We start from the raw sequence: 22272 nt of genomic DNA, 5'->3' as shown, positions 1-22272 counted from the left end.
TTAACTCACTCAAGCGTTTTTGGAAACAGTAAAATTTATATAAAAATATTTTAATGAGTACTTTCAAATGAAACGTTTCTAAGAATAATGCCTTTTAGTTCCTTTGCTATCTTGGCTTTGGGAATTCAAAGTATCACCTCTTTTTCTCACTTGACAAATGTACAAAAATGGTTCCCATTAATAATATTTGGCGGTTTGTCGTACATATTTGATAACATTTACATGAACGAATAGAATACTAAGTTTATCGTTTCATAACAAGATTCACTTCTTTTTTCGTAATTCCCTAAATCAACATTTTTTCTGTCTGTTTAAGGAAAAGGATTCATCTGAATATATTTAGTTTAGTGAAAATTTAAAGAAAATAACTGCTTTCTACATTTTGTTAAAATTCTTTGACTGACAGTTACCTGCAAATTTTTATATGTCTGTTAGTTTTGGAGCTAAAACTGACAAATTAACAAACCCACTAGCGAAAAACTCATATTTCTTTAGTGAAAGTAAGTCTTACTTACTTAGTACAACTCATATTGCTAAGCAAAAAGGGAAATATTATTGTTTTATGAAATCTGTTATTCAATTAAGATTATTAAATTCCTGCTATTAGCTCAAACTCTCCCTATACCTTGTTCAAATTTTCAATCGTTAATACTTTTTATTCATCCATTAAAGTTCAAATGCATCTTTTAAGTTTGTAGTGGATGACACTTGATGTTAATACAGTTTTTCCATATATTAAAGTCAATTCCTACTTATTTATTCCTCTTTATCGGAACTATGCAAAATTCACTGAAAAGATTCCTTGCAATAATGAAGCATTACAAGAGATGGATAGAATGAGAAATTATAGACCACCATCAGCTTCATAAATTAGAAACGAAAAAAGTTTAATAACGTTATTAAAATGTAACTAAAATAAAATTTGTCTTTGTTTACCTAAGTAGGAATTAACTTAATTTTTTTATATTACTTATTTTCTTAGTCAGCTCTGATCACTTATTATTCACTTGCTTGGCTATTATATGCAGAAGCTTAAAGAATAGAAGAAATTTAAAAGCCGCGGAGGAGATTAAATGATTTAACAAACTATATACGATGTGGATGTGTGTAGAGATATGAACTCATTTTGCTACCGAAACCAGTGAGTTGTGAGAAAAATCCAAAAGACTTAAAGCAACTTTGTGTAAACTTGTTATAAAACTATCTTGTCTTAGTGGAAGTTAAAATGGGATGAAAATCGATTAGTTATCCTTCAAGGTATTTTCAGGTTTCCGAAGAAACAGTCTGTTGCGTTTTTAGACTGCTTCTTTGTACAAAATAAAGAAAGTAATAGAATCGTGTAAAATTTCACATATCATATTTCAAAGAAATTATGCATTTTGACGGCTCTTGGGTCAATTTGGATGATTTTGTGCGGATATTTGTACGTGCGGAAAGAATAAGGGACTCTTTTTTAAAAAACGGATGTTAAAATGGATTCAGAAAACACTCTTATGGAACGTCTGTACATGCGTAAGTCTCTCGTATAACTCAAAAACGATTACCATACAGCATCGAAATCTCGCACATGACTGCTTCTAACATCTAGTTGTGCCTCGCCGTTTTTTATTTTAATCGGCTGCACCAAAATTGTATACATATACCCACCTTTTTACCCAGTCAGTGAGCTCTATTTTATTCTTATGTGTCGGCAAATTGAGCATTTTTGTTTTAGAAATCATTGAATTATGTTGTTTTTATGTTACGGTTAAGTTTTTTATGCCTTTATTTAATCTGCATGAAAGAGTCGTAAAATTATGAACAATTTGAAACTTTAAAGCAGCTAAGCCTATCTTGCCGGCTGTTTGTTTACCTATGAAACTTTTAGTAGTATAGTGAATTAAGTCAAATGGTGCACCAACTGAAGTAGAGCTCTGCCCAGTGAGTAAAAAGTTAACTTTAAGTTTTTAATACCCCAAAATTTTTGTTTCAGGCCGTTGGCTGAATTATTTTCATTTTAATTGCCAAAAAAAATATAAACTGTTTTTAACTGCATTCTGTGTTTTATTTATTTATTTTATTTTATTTTATTTTATTTTATTTTATTTTATTTTTTTATTTTATAGTTAATGAAGTTGTTTCTAGTTTCTATGTATTATTCGCCTGCCGCGGAATGAGAACTAAATTAACTGGATATGAAATATGTGTCTAATGAAATTCTAGGAAATAAGTTTAAATGGAGTGCAACAAAAGTGTGTATAATTTCATAGGCTGCACAGGAAAGTCATGTGATGTCCACATCAGATGTTTTTGAATTAGTGAAACCATAACTGAAGTTAATACAAATGTGTCGCTTGTGCGCGTGTGTTTAAAATATATACCTATTCAAATTATTTTAATAATTCAATTCTTGTTACTGTAAAGCTATCTCATCAAAGAGAAGGTAACATTATAGAAACAGTATGAGAATATGATGAATACTGTGATTCAATGGTGTACGTTTAATTGATATAAATTTGTTTCTTATTTGCAAAAACATTTACAGTTTAACATATAGCAATAAAGTATTGATGATAATCAATAGGAATCTATAGCATAGCTCCGGACTGAGGGTCAGAATATTCATGTGTATTGAAACCTGCTCTCCTATAAAATAATATCGGTGCTTTATCGCCAAGGAGCAGGATTTAGGACAAGAAATGAATATGCGTTTATTCTTGTCCTAGTCGGCCGCGTTTTACAGAAAATGGTATGACCCCGGATTGGTAATGATGGTAATGATTTACAGAAAATTATATAATCCCCAAAACCTATTCATATTCTGTATTAGTATTAGATGTGTAAGCCGACGTGCGTTCATATGCATTTTATAACGAACATTAAGAACAGTTTTTATACTATCTGTAAGTAAGTCACAACAAATAAAATAGAAAGGGCAAATCAAAGTACACGCAAAATAAAAATAAGTATGTAATGATGCAATGTGCATATATATACCTAAATCACAATTACTTTATAAACACATCTCACATTTTATTTACTTGAAATTTATGTAAAATTACTTTAAAAGCATATAATTCTTAAAAACTACTGCATTATTATTAGACGCGTTTCTCTCTGAGCCCATCATTCGTATGATAACTAACTATAATATACAGCAGCGTTATAAAGACATTATTTCGTATAATAAAGAAAAAGCAGGTTCACATCAAATACATTGATGAACAAAACTCTAACGCGTAATTTCTTTGCTTGTGTATAATAATCATATGAAATATTTTCATAAAGAAAACAACATTTTGATGATGAGAAAACAGTTAAGGTAAATTATTTGAGAGAAATATTGTATTAAGCAACTTACTTGTAATTAGTATTTTAGAAAGGTAAGAAATTTTGTTACTCTAAATGTTCAGAAAATTCAATATACATGCTTTAGGGAGGAAAAAATATTATTCTAAAGCAAACTTTATTAAATCAAGCAAAATACTTTTTGCACTTCATTTTATTAATTTAATTTCCATGCAAAATGAGGTTGTTAGAATATCTGTAATCTGTTTTTCTCTACCTTTTTTTCCAAAATATTAGAGATTACAGTGAAATTTTGTGCATGTTTTTGTCGAATTACAGAAACGGGTGAATAAGTTAATCCTGTTTGCCGAAGGCTAGACAATCCCATCTCGAGTGTAATTCTAATTTCTTGAGAAATTCATCAGAAGAATGATTTTAGTAGATTCCTTACTTCAAATCATAACGCAACTCCGGAATATTATTTTAAGCTATACAGCGAAAAATATGAATCGTATTAGCAACGAAAAATATGTAACTTAATATTTTTCTTCTTATTTTATTATGAAATTATCCAAGGATGAAAAAATATTTGAGCACATTTAAATTTCTGATCGCGGGAAATTGAATTCATAGTTTAAGATTTCAACGTTCGACGAGAAAGATTCGTAATTAAATAATTCTTTGCTTCCAAAAGTAAGTGCATCAAAATAAGAAGAAATTAATATAAATAGCTCAATGTGTAAAACCAAAATCATACGTTCTTGTTACAGGGCAAATATTATACATCCATGCTGAGATACGAAATTATGAAAGGCTGCTGAATGCAGAGCATCGGATTTATCTCAAAAAGGGTTTTATAAGAGACAAAAAATGAAACTGTAACAAACTTTCAAGCGAAAATTCTGAATTATTTCGAAACTGTGTTCTTTTCTTCATGATGGAACACTTACAAATTATGTTCGCTAAAAAAAAAGGATAGTTAGAAAAATTATGCTTTAATTCAAATTTTCATAAAACATAACTCCAGTATTATATTTCTCTTCTTTTTTATTGCCTTAATGCTTTTTCTCCGAAAACTCACTTATAATGCTAAGCCGTTTTACTTCCTCGTAAGGGAGTATTGTAACTGCGAAAAACTTGGGGTATCATGTTTAAACAAAAATATCCATTACGTCCATTCAGAATCCATTTGGAAGATTTTTTTGCATGACATCAGTACGTGCGGACAGAATAAAGAGCTGTTTCTCCAAAACGCACTGTAAAATAGATTTAAAATGGATTGAAAAAAAAAAAAATTTTTTTTCCTGCTGCCTGTTTGTACATGTATATGTATCTTTCATAACTCAAAACCATAAAAGCCGTAGCATGTTGATATTTTTGCATATGCAACTGCTGTAACATCTAGTAGTTGCCCTCCCTTTTTTATTGCAATCAGCAATACCATATATATATATTTTCTTCACAAATTGGTACTTTTTAAGTCCACATTCTTGATCCAATACATTATAATGTTTTATCAAAGACTGATTTCTGTTGTAATCCCACTTATCATGTAATGCATTAGTAACACCAGTTATAACACAGATTTCTGATTCTCACATTTTGGATAATCTTTCAGCATATCGTTCATGATATCGGATTTGACGTGTTCGAGTGAACTTTGAGTAATTGTTTTCTACTTGTCAATGATAACACGTCTTACTCTTACTAGACTGAGAATCATGTCTATAAGTATCAAAATTTTCAAGAAAAGCAGTTTTAAATTATCAGATTTGGGAATGCTTATGTTACGGTATCATACGCTTTTTAAGATAATATTTTCTCTCTGAAAGTATAATCTTGAAAATTATACCCGTCATATATCAGTAGCTTAGCATTTAAAAATAAATTAATGCACTAATTTTCCCCTCTTTTTCACGTCAAAAATGTCACTTACTCCGCACATTAGTCTATTAATATAATGATATTAAATTAACAGTAATACTTTTTGCAGAATATGTGTAAAATTATTTTAATGGAACCTCTTCAGCAAATATGTTTACAAATGTTCCTTACGTAGGACCTGAATTATTAGAAGTAATTGCAGAATAATATTCCAAACGTGACAGCATGATACTTGCAAAGCAAGAGTTTTGAAATAAGAAATAATATGAGATTTCTGCCTATGAGAAGGGCGCTGCCGCTTGCACTTTTAATGAGTATGAGGAAACAAATTGCGATAGAAAAATATAAGACGCAGAGCACGAGGGTACTAGTGAAATGTACTTGAATAATTGACTATGCAATAAATATCAGGAAAAAGATTTTCCCTTTTAACTGGCGATTGTAATATTACCAAGAAACGTAAATAGCTTCATTTGCATTTCGTGTTCTGAGTATAAATGTGCAGGTAAAATAAGAAAGAATGCAGCTTATTTCTTATTCTTTAACGATGAGAATATCTTTACTTTTAAACTGTTACGAAGAATATTTTGCTTTAAAATAATGATATACTGTTTAATGCTTTAAATTTAATATAATATTAATTAATATAATTTGTGCAAGAGAATACATACATTATTCACTTAAAAATGAATTGATTGAAAAAAACTCAGTAAATAACTAATTATTTGGAATGCACTTTTCTGTCGTTTTTCTGTATGATGTGTTACATGAAGTCTCAAAACAAGTTTACACTTTTTATAACTCTTACCATAAAGCGAATAACTTTGGAAAATGTATTATTCTGACTTAAAGGACCCAAAGAATATTCTCTGTTCTTTCTAAAAATTATAAACAGATCAGTGCGAGACTGTAGTATTGCAGATATGCTAATGTATCCAACCCAGACAAAGGAATAAACTGATTTGTATCACATCTGCTTACAACATCCCCCATTTATTTTGTGTGAATGATACTAGAAAACGTGAGTTATCTGTCCATACATTACGCAAACTTCACTTGATAATGCTGCTGTTATACAAGCCTATTTCGATATACGAAGCTGTTAACATGAATCGCAATTGTAAAAGCAAAGCAAATGCAAGAATGCAGGAATGTATTCCTATATCAGTTTATACACTTATACGCAAAATTAAGAAAATTTGCAAGAATTTGCATTTTTGCGAAAAGTATTGAGCCAAAAGTTCTAATTACGCCACCAAAGAAATATGTATATATTGAGTCGATTAGGTAACACGTGGTGGGGATGTAAGCGCACGAGGACTTTTCGGCGGTTTGTTTGCTCGTACTCCTCGTCATAAGAACAGGAAGATTACACGAGTTAAATTTAGAAGTTCAGTATTTATTTCTGGATGCCATCTTAATTTAATTTCAAATATATTAATCATTATTTATCTTCATTCTAATAATTTTTACCTGTATGTTAATCGGACATAATTGATCAAAATTTTCATATCATTTCTAATCTCAGAACTGTGTACAATATAAATCAAATAGTATTACATTATGAAAGTACGTCTCCTTAAATATTAGAAATAATCCGTTTTATCTCTGTACGTTGCTAAATACTTATGCGTTGCTGCCAGGCGTTGGAGAAGATATTGGATATGAACCATACCGTTGTCTTCGGTATTCTGCATTTTAAAATACTTCTGAAACTTGTTCAAATAATACTTTTTTCTTTTATTTTACTTTTCGTACTTTGCCAACAACGAAAATGTCTCTCATCCCTCAAAAAATAGCATTTAAAATGTATTTTTACTTTTTCCTTTTCGTGTAAGGATTCAGATTTTATACGTTTTCAACTGTAAAAACGGAATCTAAGGAAAAAATATTCAGCCACAAAAAGTGACGTCACAGAAGATTGTGCCTGAGGTTTTATGGCGCCATAACTAAATAACAACATACCATAAAAAGCTTCGACGTTCATGGTTGAATGAACATTTCTTTCGCCCAGCGACATTTTAAATCGAGTTTTAACTTTGTCCTTCCAGTAATTTTTTCCTGACTCTCTTTCTTTCAGAAAGCACAGCTGGAGACTTTACTTACGTTCATTCCAGTCCTCGGGCTCATCGTTACAACAACGGTACGTTGGTACTATCCGACGTGGAAGAAAATGATGCAGGGTCCTACTTATGCCAAGCAAGCAATAGCATTGGTGCCGGACTCAGCAAAATCATCACGTTACAAGTCTTAGGTGAGACTTCGCATCTCTTTTTTTCTCCTTTTCCTTTTACGACCTAAAGATATGTTTGCGGTTAGCACTGAATTACTGGCGGGGCTTCCTACAAATCTAATAAGTATTAACATTATCTGCAAGTGGTTAAATGTAGCCGTAAATATCTGAATATTATTTCTTCAAAAATTCGGTATTTAGGGGTAAACTTATAATAATAGTTCATAAAATATTTTATGATTCTGTTGCTAAACGTAATTTCGAAAATAATTCATATTTGTTTCCTTCAATGCATATGATATAACACTTTTTCGCGCAACAATAAGTATATAAAATCAGTAAATGATTTAAAATTTATAATTATTGACGAAGGTCCCGAAAAATCTACTTTCTTTCTTTTCACCGAAGGCGGCGCAGCCTACCCATTTGGGATATTAGCATATAGGCCAGGTGGTCCGTCTGACGGAATTAATATTGTTACAAAATTCCTGGATTGCAGGCTATCCAGGGCTGTTGAAGGGACAAATAAACTAATGCGTTTCATTTCTTTTCAAAAGTCTCGCACTTTGTTGTGTTTTGTGCAAGACGAGTGCTGGACGAGTAAATGAGTGGAAGAAAAGCGCAATGCAGGTGAAGAAAACAATTTCAGTTTCCACATGTACAGAGATAGATATATACAACGTATGATCTATTAACAGGCTTCAACAAAGTGAACAATTTAGGCATTCTGAAGATAATTACAATACAGATATAAAGGTATGACTGAGTTACATGGATGTACTTGGCACAATCATCTATATAATACATTAAGTGTGACAATAAATAATTAACAGATTTAGTAATGGAAAAAGTTAAAATAATAGATAATAGATTAATTAAGGTAATATAGAATATACACAATTATTCGAGATTAAATCAGAGTGCATGACATTAATTTAAAGAAAATTAATATACATATATATATAAATTGTAGTAAGCTCGCCTAAAAGTTACCAAGAGCTGCTGCTCCAAAAGGTTTAACACGTTTTCAAAAAATTAATACACATGAAAATCAAATCATTAGACATGTAAAACATTAATAAAATTAAAAACAGAAAAAGTTAAAAAGTAAGCGGAAAATGGTAAATTAGCCCAATTCGACTTCCAAACAGGCTTTTCAAGGGAAATTTCATTTATTTGAACGTCGAATCAAGCTAACTCCATTACGCGTTTCGCCGAAACAGATAATTGAAACTTTTTCGCTAATTTTTTTTTTAATTTAGACAAAGTGTCTTGGAAATTTTAATAGTCTCAATTCTCTGTTCCAATTTCCCGACGCGTCCGCACAGAATGACACATTAAGGTGTTAAAATATGTAAATCAAAACCTAAACTTCCTAAATCTAGACTAAAATTAAAATCAAAAACGAAAATAAATAGCGATGAGCTATTAGTCCTAAAAATACAAAAACATACGGGCTGGGCCTGCAAGCTTAAAGATTAACAATTTAATTTTTAAATAATAGATTTTAGAAAACTATAATGAAAACCTGTAATTAATATAAAATAAAACAAAAATTAAGAAGAGAACAAACTCAGTGGGTCTTGCTAAGACCAAGAAAAAGTTGTAACAAAAGAAACAAAAACTGTATACATACACATACACACAAATTAAATTTTAAGAACTCATAAGAAAGAAAAGCTATAAAGGGAAATAAAAATAAATACAAAAGAGCAGAAAATGCTAACTTGAATAAAATACTAATAATATAAATGCGCAAAACATTATTATTAAAATAAATAATAATACATTAAATGGAAATGCAGAACACATAGATCCTTCGCTGGCAAAGATAAGAGATCTGCTGAAAAGCTGGATTTAAACTGGCTTAAAAATATCTTATTGCAATAGGATTATTGTTAAAATGTTATATATTATAAAATATTGTAATACTCTATTGTTTTCAGAGCCGTTGGCGTGATCTGTATAGTACGTTGAGATGAGTGTAAGTTGAAAACTTATTTATTGATATTATTAATATTAATTGCATTATCTTTCAAGGGGCTGATGAAACTTGACTCTGTGAACATAATGTGTTCTTCTTGCTAACTGCATACATGGACTTAGATGCTAAATTTATTTGCTACAGTGTGTTTGCTGCTACTTTCTAGCCTAACTAAAGCTTTCGCTCAGCTCGCTGGCCTCACTTTGGGGAGCCCTGAGCTGTCGGCTCCATAAAAGAATGGGAGCTGACAGCTAATGAAAGATGATAGATACCTTGCCTGTGGAAACATAAAAACTCTATAGAAAAACGTCGAAACAAGCAAGAGTTATAAATATGTAAAACAGCACAAATATCATAATATAGTGTACAGCACAGTACGTGTACATAACATGCTGCTGGTTGTAAAGTCACTGAACGCGAGATTGCTGGATAAATGCAAGGAAACCTAATAGTTAATAAGAAATTATGCTTAAGGGAACACAGAGACCTTGATAAAACATTTTCTCTAAAACCTGGCGTAATAATATACAGGAGAGGAAAAAAATGTCTCGGAATGGAGTTAAGAAGAAAGTGAGTCATATAAGGTCTCACGTTATACACTTCGTTCTACAGTTCCGTAGGTCACTAACTGCATAGTGCTAGGGAGCCAGAGAACCGGGCCACCACACCCAATCCATCGAAACGGGAATGATCTGTTCATATGGCTTCGAACATCCAGTCCTAGATGAGCAGGCCCCTCCATCATGTTGGAACCATATGTTCACAAGCTCTCTGTTCGAATAGCGTTTCATGGCCTTCGTATGATGTCTACCGCTCGAACGGGGCAATCCTCGCTTTCCACTAGCACTCTCCTGTACAACACTCTCTGGCGGCGTATAGTGACGGTCTCTGGCGGCGTATAGGGGTTCCTACACAATTCTTAATCTTTATGATGTGCCCTACTTTTACCAGAAGTTTGTCGCAATGTTTATGGGACACCCTGTATTAATCATAAAATTAAATTCTGGTTCTTTTTATTTCCGAGTAGGATCATCCTGCAAAATAAATTATGCATGAGACATATTTCTACCTTAAATTAGTATAATTCCTATTGTAGATATTGCAGTCAGTTATGCTTACATGTAAGGAATATCAAATTTGCACGAAAGGAAAAGGGATTATGGTATGGCATCCAGTATTTCCTCCATATGCATACAAGGAAATGCGCATGATATACATTTCATGTATTCCGGCAAAATTCATTAGAAAAGATTGGCGTAAGGAAATAATCCTCAATCTCTGTTTCTCGAAGAAAATCCATTTTATTAAGAAAATGAATTGCCTATGAGATGCCAGTTTTTAATATTAATCAGTTTCTCAAATTTAAATCGTTTTTCATATCTTTAATGTCTACAATACAAGAGAAATTTTCAACTATCGTATTTTAACACTGTTGTTAATTAATTTCATTCTTTTGCAGTTCCTCCGCGATTTAAGGATCCATTCCAGACCAAAACAGTCACCGAAGGAATAGGATTGACGCTTACCTGTACTGCTGTAGGTGATGAGCCGATTGTCATCAAATGGCTAAAGAATAAATCTCTGATAGACGCTAAGAAGTTAACAAGGTGAACTTTCTTATGTCAATTCCTTTCTTAAGTCATTTAAGTTAGTAAGATTTTATGTCAATGAGGTCAATTATTTTCTTGAGTGTGTAGGATTTATTGAAATAATAAACAGTATTTTTCTTCACTTTCGCAAAGAGACATTTCAATTGATATTGAAGCTTTTCAGAACGTGAATTGCTAGAAAAGAGATTGTCGGTGATTAAATGCCCCGTGACCAGTGTATTATGTTATGTTATGTAGAAGTGAGGTGGCCACCTAATATTTACCCTAAGTAAGCAGGTATTAGCCCCACACGATTGTGTCATCCATCGTTACATCTGCTATTGTCTGAAAAGTAGAAAAATTTCACTCCAATTAATTATCTTTCCAAACTAAACTAAATGGCGCAACAGCCGTTAGTGAACCATAGCTTTCATATGTGATATATAAATATCAAATATAGTGTACAGCACAGTACGCGTACAGAACATGCTGCTGGTTGTAAAGTCACTGAACGCGAGATTGCTGGATAAATGCAAGGAAACCTAATAGTTAATAAGAAATTATGCTTAAGGGAACACAGAGACCTTGAAAAAAGCACATATCATTTGATATGTGCTTTCTTGATCTCTGAGGTCCGAGGTGCATGAGCATGGACAAGTAGTCAGCTTGTCGCAGGACCCCGGTCTTTAGTCCCCAAGCGAACATTTTATCGACCCACTCAAGGGAAATTCTGTTTCTAGGGATAATGATTTGGCTGCCCATGTTTGTTTAAGAATTTTATCTTAAAATCTTTCAATAGTAATAGTTTTCTACAACTAAATTCTTTCGAATCCAAGCGAAAAACTGTTATTAAATGAAAGTTTAATTGCATCTTAAGCATTAAAATTTCTAAAGATAATTAAACAATGTTTATAAAAGAAACATTTATTGTGGCCAAATTTATATGAAACTTTTGCGAGGGACTTCAAATTAGGACAAATATAATATATTATAAAGGAGATAAGCAACCACTTGTTGTTGTTTTTGTAGTTGTTTAACTAATCTTTCTTGCCTGATATCAAAGCAAGCCCCTGAAATTCATCATGGCAGTAGGCAAGATTGTGCCTTTCGTTGGCAAGATCCTTGGGCACCATACACATGTGACATTACGACTTTGGTCACTTCCGCCCCTAATCCTGAAAAAGAGCTCAGAGCATCCCGGAAGATGTGTTCAGGAGTCTCCCATCCCTCTTTCCCTACCACTAACCTCTTGAGCCAGTTGTGAGGCGCATACTGCTAATATGTTCAACAGAAAAAATAATTTAACCGAGAGGACATTTCCTACTGCCAGCCGTTTTTTCTTGAATGCATATTTGTAGGAACGTTTCTCCCGCCTTCTTAGCATGCCTTCGTGATGTAGTAGTCAGCACGCTCGGCGCGTATTCGAGAGTTTCGATTCCCGACGTGGGCATTGCTCATTTTCCCTCTCTCCTGCTTTAAAAAAATGTCTCTATAACATCCTTAATCATTACTTACATTTTAGCCCCTAACATCAAGAAATATTTGTACCAATTCCAAAAATATTTATATAAATGTATTTATTTAAACAACTAATTACAGAACAAAAGCGTTGGAAGAATAAACTGAGCTTATGTAACTAAGGAAAATAAATACGCTTTTGTATATTTGTAAATACGCTTATTAGGGTTTTATCAATTCACTATAGCTTATTGGATATATTATTTTATAAGTTGACTGGGCTTTTTAAATAGGTTGGATAATTTGAATCCGTGAATCCTAAGAATGTTGAAACAGAGTCGAAATTCAGAACTTCGAAGCTTAACGTATTTTTTGGCAATCGAAAATTTAGAATCCTAACCTAAATAAATGTTTGAACGGTTTAGCTCAAAATTTTGGAAGAATTAGTTTTATTAACAAAATGAAGAGTTTATTAACAAAAATGTTGCTGCTGTATCAGTGAACTTAGATCATCAATATCACAGCATAAGGATTATGGGACGCCACACCTTCATTTTTGTGCATTGGATTTAGCATTCTGTTTTACACTCATGTCCATAATTTAAGGATAAGTCGGAGTCAAGCGGAAATCGAACTCTAAAATAAATATATCACCTGTAAAATCACTACACACATCTTCAAGAATCATATGCAAATTTCAGGAAGTAACCAGATGACACCGATGGTACGTCACAATGCCCAGAGTGTAAGAGAGTGATATATAAGGAATGCAGGCGAAGAAGTAAAATTGTTCGCAGGCGCTTTATAAGCATATCAAAGCAATAACCGAATAGTTATGGCACAAAGGACGCATTTGGATGATTTTTTACGTGGTAGAATTATCGGCCGTCTGGAATGTGGGCGTACCCAACTGGAAGTATCAGACTAACTGTGAATTGCCCAGAGTGTCATCTCCAGGCTTTGGCAACGATTCCAAGATGATGGTAATGTGAGTAGACGTTAGAGCACAGGTCGCCCCAGAGTTACAACGCCGAATGAGGACCGGTATTTGGCAGTTACTGCCAAAAGAAACAGGAGGAGCACAGCCTCAGACCTGTCTCGAGAGCTCTCTTCAGCCACTGGTACGACAATTTCAAGGCAGACCGTGTACAGACGCTTAGGGCAGATTGGTCTATATGCTCGTAGACCTGTCAGATGCGTTCCACTTAATGCAACTCACTGTCGCCTGCGTTTAGCCTGGAGTAGAGAGCATGCATTGTGGACACCGCAACAGTGGCTTGTGTTATGTTTTCCGACGGTCCAGGTTTAGTTTGCAGTCTGATTCTCGCATGACTTTCATATGGAGAGTTCCAGGTACCCGTTACCACCAAGAAAACATCATTGAACGACACCGTTACGGTGGTTCAGGAGTGCTCGTTTGGGGTGGAATTATTCTGGGTTCCAGAATTGACCTGCATGTTCAAATTGGAACCATGACAAGCCAAATCTATCGGGACGTCATTCTGGAACAGCATGTACGTTTGTTTCCTGGCGCCATGGGCGCACAATTTGTGTTTATGGATGACAACGCCCGTCCTCACCGTGCAAACATCGTAAGCGAATGCCTTCAATCGGAGGATATCACCCGTATGGACTGGCCAGCATTCTCACTGGATTTGAATCCAGTAGAGCACGTGTGGGACATTCTTGGCCAACGAGTTGCAGCCCATCAACCTCCTCCTTCATGTCTACATGAACTTCGGAGAGCGTTGCTTTTTGAGTGGTGTAATATCCCCCAAGATCAGATCGATAATTTGATACTCAGCATGCCTAGGCGTGGTACGGACTGTATTGCATCGTCTGGAAGACATACAATGTATTAACCATCATACCAACCATGTAATATCAGTTTTTTGTAAATAGGTCTTTTTTTTTTGTAATTTGCTCCAGGCAGAAAAAATCGCTATTTTTTTAATAATATCAAATATATAGCATCTTTTTTTTTCTCTTTACCTAATGTTTAATAAATGAGCTTTACAAATAAGTCAAATTTGTTTCGCTCCTAACTCTTCCTTTGCCTGATTTTGCATTATCCTTAATTTATGGACATGAGTGTAGTATGTGACAATTATTTTAAAAATTAAGCTTAATTTATGCAGTGGACTATCTTCGCTTTGATTCTACATTCATGCTATATATATGCTATATGTATTATATGACATATATACATATAAATAAATATATATATATATATATATATATATATTGCATATATTAGCTCAAATCAAAGTGTTCCTATAAGTAACAACATGGGAGAAAAACTTGATTGCAATTCATGCCCTGTGATCCCAACTTGTTTGCCTAAGAGCTAGGTTAGATTATTTTGGATGTGACAAAAAACATAAAAGCCATCTGACTAGCAGAGGCATAAGTTCATGGAAGATTATTTTTAAGGAACACTGGATCGCACTCACGTTACACATGTGAAAATAACAACGGAAAACATGCATTCTCCATCCCATTCACTTAAGTACCAACCCGTATCGCTTAGTATCCATTTGATGGCGATTAGCTATAGGTAAAACTAAGTTTCTGTTTCTAAACGATTTTATTTGATTTCAAGGCAGGTGAACTAAGAAGTAAACGTTACTGTCGATAAGTAATCGTCCCTTTTGTTTATGATTTTTTCCTTTAATTTAACCCACCAAGATTAGATGAATAAAATTTGTGAAATAAATTTCTGCTTATTGACATTTAGAAAACAATCGTAGATAAAATATAAATTAATGAATTATATGAATAATTTTAAGTAGTAGTGTTTCTAGGATTTATTTATTTAACTCTTGAAATAATCAGCTTCTCCGCACTTGATTTGATTTTTAAAAATTATAAAGAAACAAATGCTTATAAATCTGTTTTTCTTTTCAAATCATACGGCGGAAATGGACATCAATGTTATAAAATCTTATTCATGTGTTTCATTTTCTAAATTTCAGTTTCTAAAATTCAGTTTCTTCTCAGGAAATATAAGTCCATTCTAAATTTTTTATCAGGAAACCTATATTCCAAATTTTCCTTTAATGAAAGGAATTTAATATTAAATAAATTTTCTTTGTATTACTTTTATTACGTAAAGCATTCAAAATTACAATCTCGAGAACCTCTTAACATAGGAATTAGAGAAAATTTAAAATTCATTCAGCTTCTGTGTTGAAGCACACCTGGTAATCAATGTTTACATAAAACTTAAAAGGAAAAGCCTTAAATAAGTACGCCACGCTATCATACAGATTTTCTGATTTTGCATTGCAAAATACAGTTTTTCCCCAAGGAAAAATTAAAATTTTTTAACTACGAACATTTGTAATTTTTTACAGAATTAAAGAGAAACTTAAGAAACTCGGGTAATCCTAAAAAGGTTTTAAGCTGTCAATTTAGTCTTAACCATAGATACTTCATATGGAGTCCAATAGAGGAAATGTAGGAAATGATAATTAATAAGTAAAGAATTTTAGTAGAATTTTTCTTTACTTTTTTAATAGATCCGAAATAAAATATCTACATTTAAAAACAAATCCGTTCCATTAATTTTAATGCAAATACAAAGTTCTTGTTTAATAAAGAGAAGCTTGAGATTGATAAATACCTTGTAGAATTAAAATACTTTTTATAATTAAAAAAAAAATATCTGTTGCTTTTATTACATTTTTTTCTTAATTATTCAAGACAAGTAGTTTTGAAAAATTAGTCGTTTATAAACATGTATCCATATTCACTCTCGCCACTGAATTCTAACGAATAAATCTTTAATTGTTCTGATTTAAATACTTAGTTTTAAGGAAGAAAAATTGCCCCTAGCATTCGTACTTATAAATACGCTCTTTTGCAAAAGAATCGAAGCACCATGAAGGAAGTGGTTGTTTTTTGATGAAATTGAATATGTGTATAGCTCATACACAGATAATAAAATGATTACAAAATCAAGGTCATAGTACCTGTTCACGGCTCACAATCACCCACTGAGTATTCAAATTAGTAGCTGGTCGGCAATGCTTGAATTCGTCGAGGCAAGGAGTGGTAGAGGTTCCTAATGTCATCCTGCAACACATCTGCCAGGCATTCATCAGTTGTCGCTCCAAATCTTCGATATTTTGCGTTGCCCAAATCTGGCGGCCTAACATGGCCCAGACATCCTCGATTGGGGAAAGGTCTGGTGACCTTGCTGGCCAATTAAGAGTTTCAACTGCACGGAGACAGTCCAGAGATATGCGAGCGGTATGTGGTCTGGAAAATGGCCCCAGGATGATGGAAATGTCTTGTTAGAAAATGGCCCCAGGATGACGTGCCATGAACGGTAATGCAACCGGTCACAGAAAGATATCAACATATCGTTGAGTTGTTGAACTGTTGAAGATGTACGGAGGAAGACTAAAGATGACCCGCTGTCATAAGAAATAGCGCCCCACACAATCACACCAGGGGCTATGGCTGTATGTCTTTGTAAAACAAACGCTGATTGGCACCGCTGACCTCATCCTCTCCAGACACAAACACGGTGGTCATCTGCTTCGAGAGTGAAGCGTGATTCATCGCTGAAAACTATACGATGCCAGTCTTATAATAGCCATGATATCGGCTGCGACAGCACTCCAGACGACTCCGCCGATGTTGTGGGATCAAAGGCAAACGTCGTAAAGGCGACAAAGTCTCGGTGGTGTCGGTAAATGCCTCTGTGAGCGTAACCCCGCCTCAGACAAGCGCCGTTAAATGGTGGACGGTACCACGGGAGTTATACACGTGGCTGTAGTGCGTTGAATAGTCGACAATGATACCGTTGGGGTGGTTCGAGCCTGGCGAACAATCATCCTATCTTGCCTCGCATTTGTGCTCCTTGGCCTTCCATAGCCTTCATTTCGTCGTCAGTTTCCTTGTAGCAACCATTGCTGCCAACATGTTTGCACAGCAGTGTCTGTACGCTGCAGGTGGCGGCCTATTGCTTGGTATGACCACCCAGCTTCATGCAACCCTACAATGAGACCACGTTTGAAGTCGTTCAATTGTCTGTAAGGTCTTCGATATCGTCGTAATGACATCTTTAGTTGCTTCTTTACGGAATTACAATGGCAGCAACGAAAAAAGATAAATATTCCGCCTCTTTTACTGGTTTTATACTTTGCGAATTGTGCACTAAAAATGGGCGCTTTGATCGCAATTCATGTTTATTTGCCTTGAAACTTTGATCATTTGTATGTTCGATCAGGATGTTTTTGCATACCGAATTTCGTCACGATCGCAAATTTCCTTCTTGGTGCTTCCATTTTTTTCGCAAAAGTGTGTATTTCATGAATACCACACGCTTATTGAAGACTGAAATCTGGCGCTGGTTATAGAAATATATAAATTCTATCTCTTTTTCCCTTTATATTAATGCTATGTCCTTGATATCTATTTTATATTTTTAGTTATTATCAGAACAAAAATTTAATGCTAATTTATCTATCTAAACAATGGCCGAATAAATCGAAATATATATATAACTTTTGTATCGAAAGTCTTATAAAGCCTGTGTTTCGATCGATAACCTGGGACAACGCAAACTAACGAGAGTCAAGTGCTCTGACCACTAAAGTCCTGATGAATATCCCCTTTCTTCTCATAAATTTCTTATTTATTGTAAGCCGAGGACTCTTATACTCCTTTTGTTCTAATTTAGGGTGGAAGCTCTCTGGGGCCATATGACGGCTTAATATTTCAATAATGCATTTCTTTGTCGAAATAGGAAATTCAGAACTTCAATTATTATAACAATACAGCCTGCACTTCGGTTTTGTATTATGCAACGAACAACTCGAGGTTTAACAAATACACATTTTCCTATTCATTATTACGCATGTATAACGTATACGTTGTGTGTATTTTATTCCACGATTGATTTAATGCTGCAAAGTAGAACGTATTTTAAATATAAGCAATAGTAATAATGTTTGTTATGTTAATCAAAGTAAATTTATAAGCTGTGAATTTTGTAAATATTCACCATTCATCGTTGAAACATCAAACATTTGATAAACCTTTGCCATGAAAAAGTAATAGGAAAAATTGCTTAATTTTGGGTGACATTATATAATGTTACCACAGATGAAAGTTAAGTTCATTTTTTGACAGCTTTATTTATTACATAAAAATTTATGGTGTCCGCCGAAAAAATCGCTGCAAAAAATCACGGACGAAAACATCGGGGAGAAAACAACGCAAGGCGGAAACGTCGGGGTACAAAACATAGTCGGAGAAAATAAAGCAAAGAGCAAATATCGCAGTTCTAAAACATCGTGGTACAAAATATCGTCGTCGAAAATAAAGCGGTTCAAAAATTTCTCAGCTTAAAAGCATTGTCGTCGAAAATATCGTGGTAAAAAATAAAGTAACTACAAATCATCGGATGATGATACTATTGCAGACATGCGTTTTCAGGCTTTAATAATTGAAAAAGAATACTTGCATAATGATTTGTGAGCATAAGATGGGAACAAGAATAATTTTTACTTTCATATTTTTTATTAACTAATAAATATTTGCTGAAAATGTAAAATGTAAACTTAAGCATAGAAAATTAATGCAACTTATAGCTGACTGACAGAGTTAATTAACGAAGGTCATTAATTTACTTTTTATAAAGTTTTATATCTTTCATCAAAGTATAATTTAAAAAATAATAGACAAAGAAAGATAAGTAACTGCATGACCTTATCTGTTAAAAAATTGCTAATTATGAGATTATTCTTCACGTTTTCTAATCTGATACTCTTATAGTGAAATATATTTATTGTTTTGTTTAAATTTCTTGTTCTGTTTTTTTTTTAATTTATTAGCTAATAAAAAACATGAAAATTACCTTTTTTTCCATCTTGTGCTCACAAATCATTATGCGAGTAACCTTTTATAATGATTAAAGCCTGAAAAATGCCTGTCCTTGATGTTATCGTCATGCGATGATTTGTAGGTACTTTATTTTTTATCATGATATTTTTGGCGACGATGTTTTTAAACTGAGAAGTTTTTGAACCGCTTTATTTTCGACAACGATATTTTGTACAACGACTTTTTAGAGCTGCGATGTTTTCTCCTTGCTTTATTTTCTTCCACGATGTTTTGTAACATGACGCTTTGGTCCAGGATGTTTTTGTCGCGATGTTTTCGGCTGTAACCAAATTTAGAAACAAGCATTGTTCCAATTTGAAAGGATACATTTCAGCCCAATACGTGGAAACGCAAAGTAGCAAAAAAGCTTTGATTTGAATAAAATCCTGTTTAGAACAAAAGAAAAGTGGCAACAACAGCCAAAAGCATTCTTCTGATTGTTTTAGATACAAGTTGATTTTTGCTAACAGATATCGCTACCTCGTTTGCTTTACTACCGTAGGTTATAAATATAAAATACGACGGCTTCGTCCACTACGTTCCGTTCTTGCAGATTTCATTGCTTCTGATGAAGAGATCTTGTACCTGTCTGCCCTCGAAATTGATTGGGATCTTGAGTAAATGTATGTCAAACATAAGGTTGATTTTATGTTTCACTTTGGCGTAATTCTCTGCTATTCTGATCTCAATTGATTGGTAGATATTAGATTTCTTGAAACGTATTTGTTTGTATACTTTTAAGAAGTCGTTGTTTTTAACCTTGATTGTTTATGTGTTGAAATCTATCAAGTGGTTAACATGGAACCACTTGATATAGATGCGAATGCGTTCAATCTCATTAGATTTAAATTTATTTAATTCGGAGTCAGTCATCATATGTATAAAAAATATACTGAAATTATTTCTGACAACTTAAACTTTAATAAATGTTTAATTAAGCCGTCTGTTCTCTATATTGCTTTAAATAAATATGTTTTAAATATTTAGATTAAACTTTATGACTGTTAGTGTGTTTAAACTCCTTTACATATTTCAGATATTCTATTAGAGATACCGCTTCAAAAATGGAAACAACTTCAGAGCTACATATAGCTACGTCATCTCGAAATGACACAGGAATGTACACATGCGCTGCAGTTAGTGAAATTGGTGCGGATGAAGCTGGAATAAAATTAATTGTACAAGGTGAGCCCACTTACTGTATAATGATATTTGTATCACTTCTATTAATAAAGTGTTTTAAGAAACATAAGCCGTGAACTATAACAATCTGTATACAGAATTTGTATATAAATGTTACAAGATTCTTATTTTTACTGTTAATCCATTTTTATTGAGTTTGAAGAGTTGCTGAGAATCAGCAATTTACTGGCCCAAAAATGCACTAGCCCAGATGGGCTATTAGTCCCGAAGCGGCATTTTATGTCAAATCAACTAAGCGTTGAATGACTTTTTAAATTGTTGCCACCAAATATTATCGTCCTTTATTATGTATAAAGAAATTAAGTAATAAAGTATCTGCATGAATGTATGTATACTTCTTGCATTGTGAAAAAACAACGGTACCTAGAGCCATCAAATTTTGAGTAGTATAGTTCTCTTCCCGAATATGGGCACCTGGAAGACCGAGTTTTGAATTTCGAATTTGTTCTGTTATCTACTTGTATTTCATATTTTGTAACACTTTAACGTACTTTTGATTATAAAAAACTCAACAATTTCAAAGCGAGCAGTGGCACTATTATACGGAATAAAACAATGTTATCTCCAGCGCGCGAGACTGTCTGTCAAAGTCTACAGATATGCTGCTTTAAATATTTTTAGCCCAAAATGGCGTCAGCCCAAATGCTCTCGAAACGATTGTGTGTTTGCAAATGAAACAAAACGTTTCTTTAGGCATAATATAAAATCTGAAAGCTTACTGTTACGCTGCTATTGGGTGACGTTTTTCTTTTCCCTTAATTTTCTTTACTTCCGAGGGTGTTTATTTGTGGACGAATAATAAGTGGCTTCAGTCAGGAAAAACATTACATTTAAAAACATTCCTGTGTTTTCAGGGACTCGAACTGAAACCTAGCAATATAGCAACCGATAATCACTAATATAAACAAGAGCAGCATAAAAACATGTTTTTAAAATTCACACTGCTATTAGAAGCAATTCTTATTTAGCACAAATTTAATTGACTATCTAAAATGTAATAGATAACAATAATGTAGTAGAATGTATAGCATTAGAGTAAAGGATAACCTGGTTTTACACAGGAATATTATCTACATATAATTTAATTAATGCAAGGGACAAAATACATGATATATTTAGAAGTCTCTTAGATTTCCCACAGAAACTGCCATTAAAGTTTTCGTGTTATTGTTATCCAAATATTTCTCTTTTAGAGGTCTCGGCTAATTTGCATTAACTCACTAGAATAACTTCATTTAAATATTTTGAGTTTGTTAGGAAACCGTGTAGTGGTAATAGTGAATTAATGTATACACTTATATATTCATATCCAAATTAAAGTTACATGTTATGAATGTTTATTGCGAGCATAATACGAATATGAAAAGTTATAATCAAGAGTAAAAGTAGCTTTGTAATAATTCAGGTATTGTGCTGTCTCTATACAAATAGATAGATTTTAAGTTAAAATGCTGACTAGAGCAGATTTTGGGGCAAAACATAAAGTTTGGATTATGTAATTTCTAACCTCACTGCCTTATATTTGCTTATTTTATATTTCAAATACTTTAGAAGATAAGCTTGATTTTTTTACTTCAGAAGTAATTGTATGTTCTTTCTTCATTATTTCATATCTTAGGAAAGCCAGATGCTCCATCTAATGTGTCCGTTATCAACGTGACAAGCAGATCTATAAGTCTTCAGTGGGAAGTGCTGGACAATGGAAATAGTCACATTACTGGCAGCATTGTCCAGTATCAAACATTCTCAGGTAACAC

At 33.2% G+C, this 22272-nt stretch overlaps 1 protein-coding gene across 8 annotated transcripts in view; it reads left to right on the top strand.

Annotated features, from left to right (window-relative positions):
- Positions 1-22272, top strand: part of LOC118196463 (cell adhesion molecule Dscam1-like) — a 1288074-nt gene that overhangs the window by 1200402 nt on the left and 65400 nt on the right. For all 8 annotated transcript variants that reach the window (XM_085816870.1, XM_085816863.1, XM_085816868.1 and 5 more), the window contains 4 exons: positions 7232-7405; positions 10828-10975; positions 20349-20497; positions 22134-22265. In XM_085816870.1, coding sequence (XP_085672996.1) covers positions 7232-7405; positions 10828-10975; positions 20349-20497; positions 22134-22265 — 603 coding nt within the window. The remainder of the gene's footprint in view (positions 1-7231; positions 7406-10827; positions 10976-20348; positions 20498-22133; positions 22266-22272) is intronic.

The sequence above is a fragment of the Stegodyphus dumicola genome, chromosome 5, assembly GCF_044657685.1.
Source record: "Stegodyphus dumicola isolate Sdum_Otavi_A_Nest chromosome 5, ASM4465768v1".
NCBI lineage: Eukaryota > Metazoa > Arthropoda > Arachnida > Araneae > Eresidae > Stegodyphus > Stegodyphus dumicola.
This window is presented reverse-complemented; position numbering and strand designations above follow the sequence as displayed.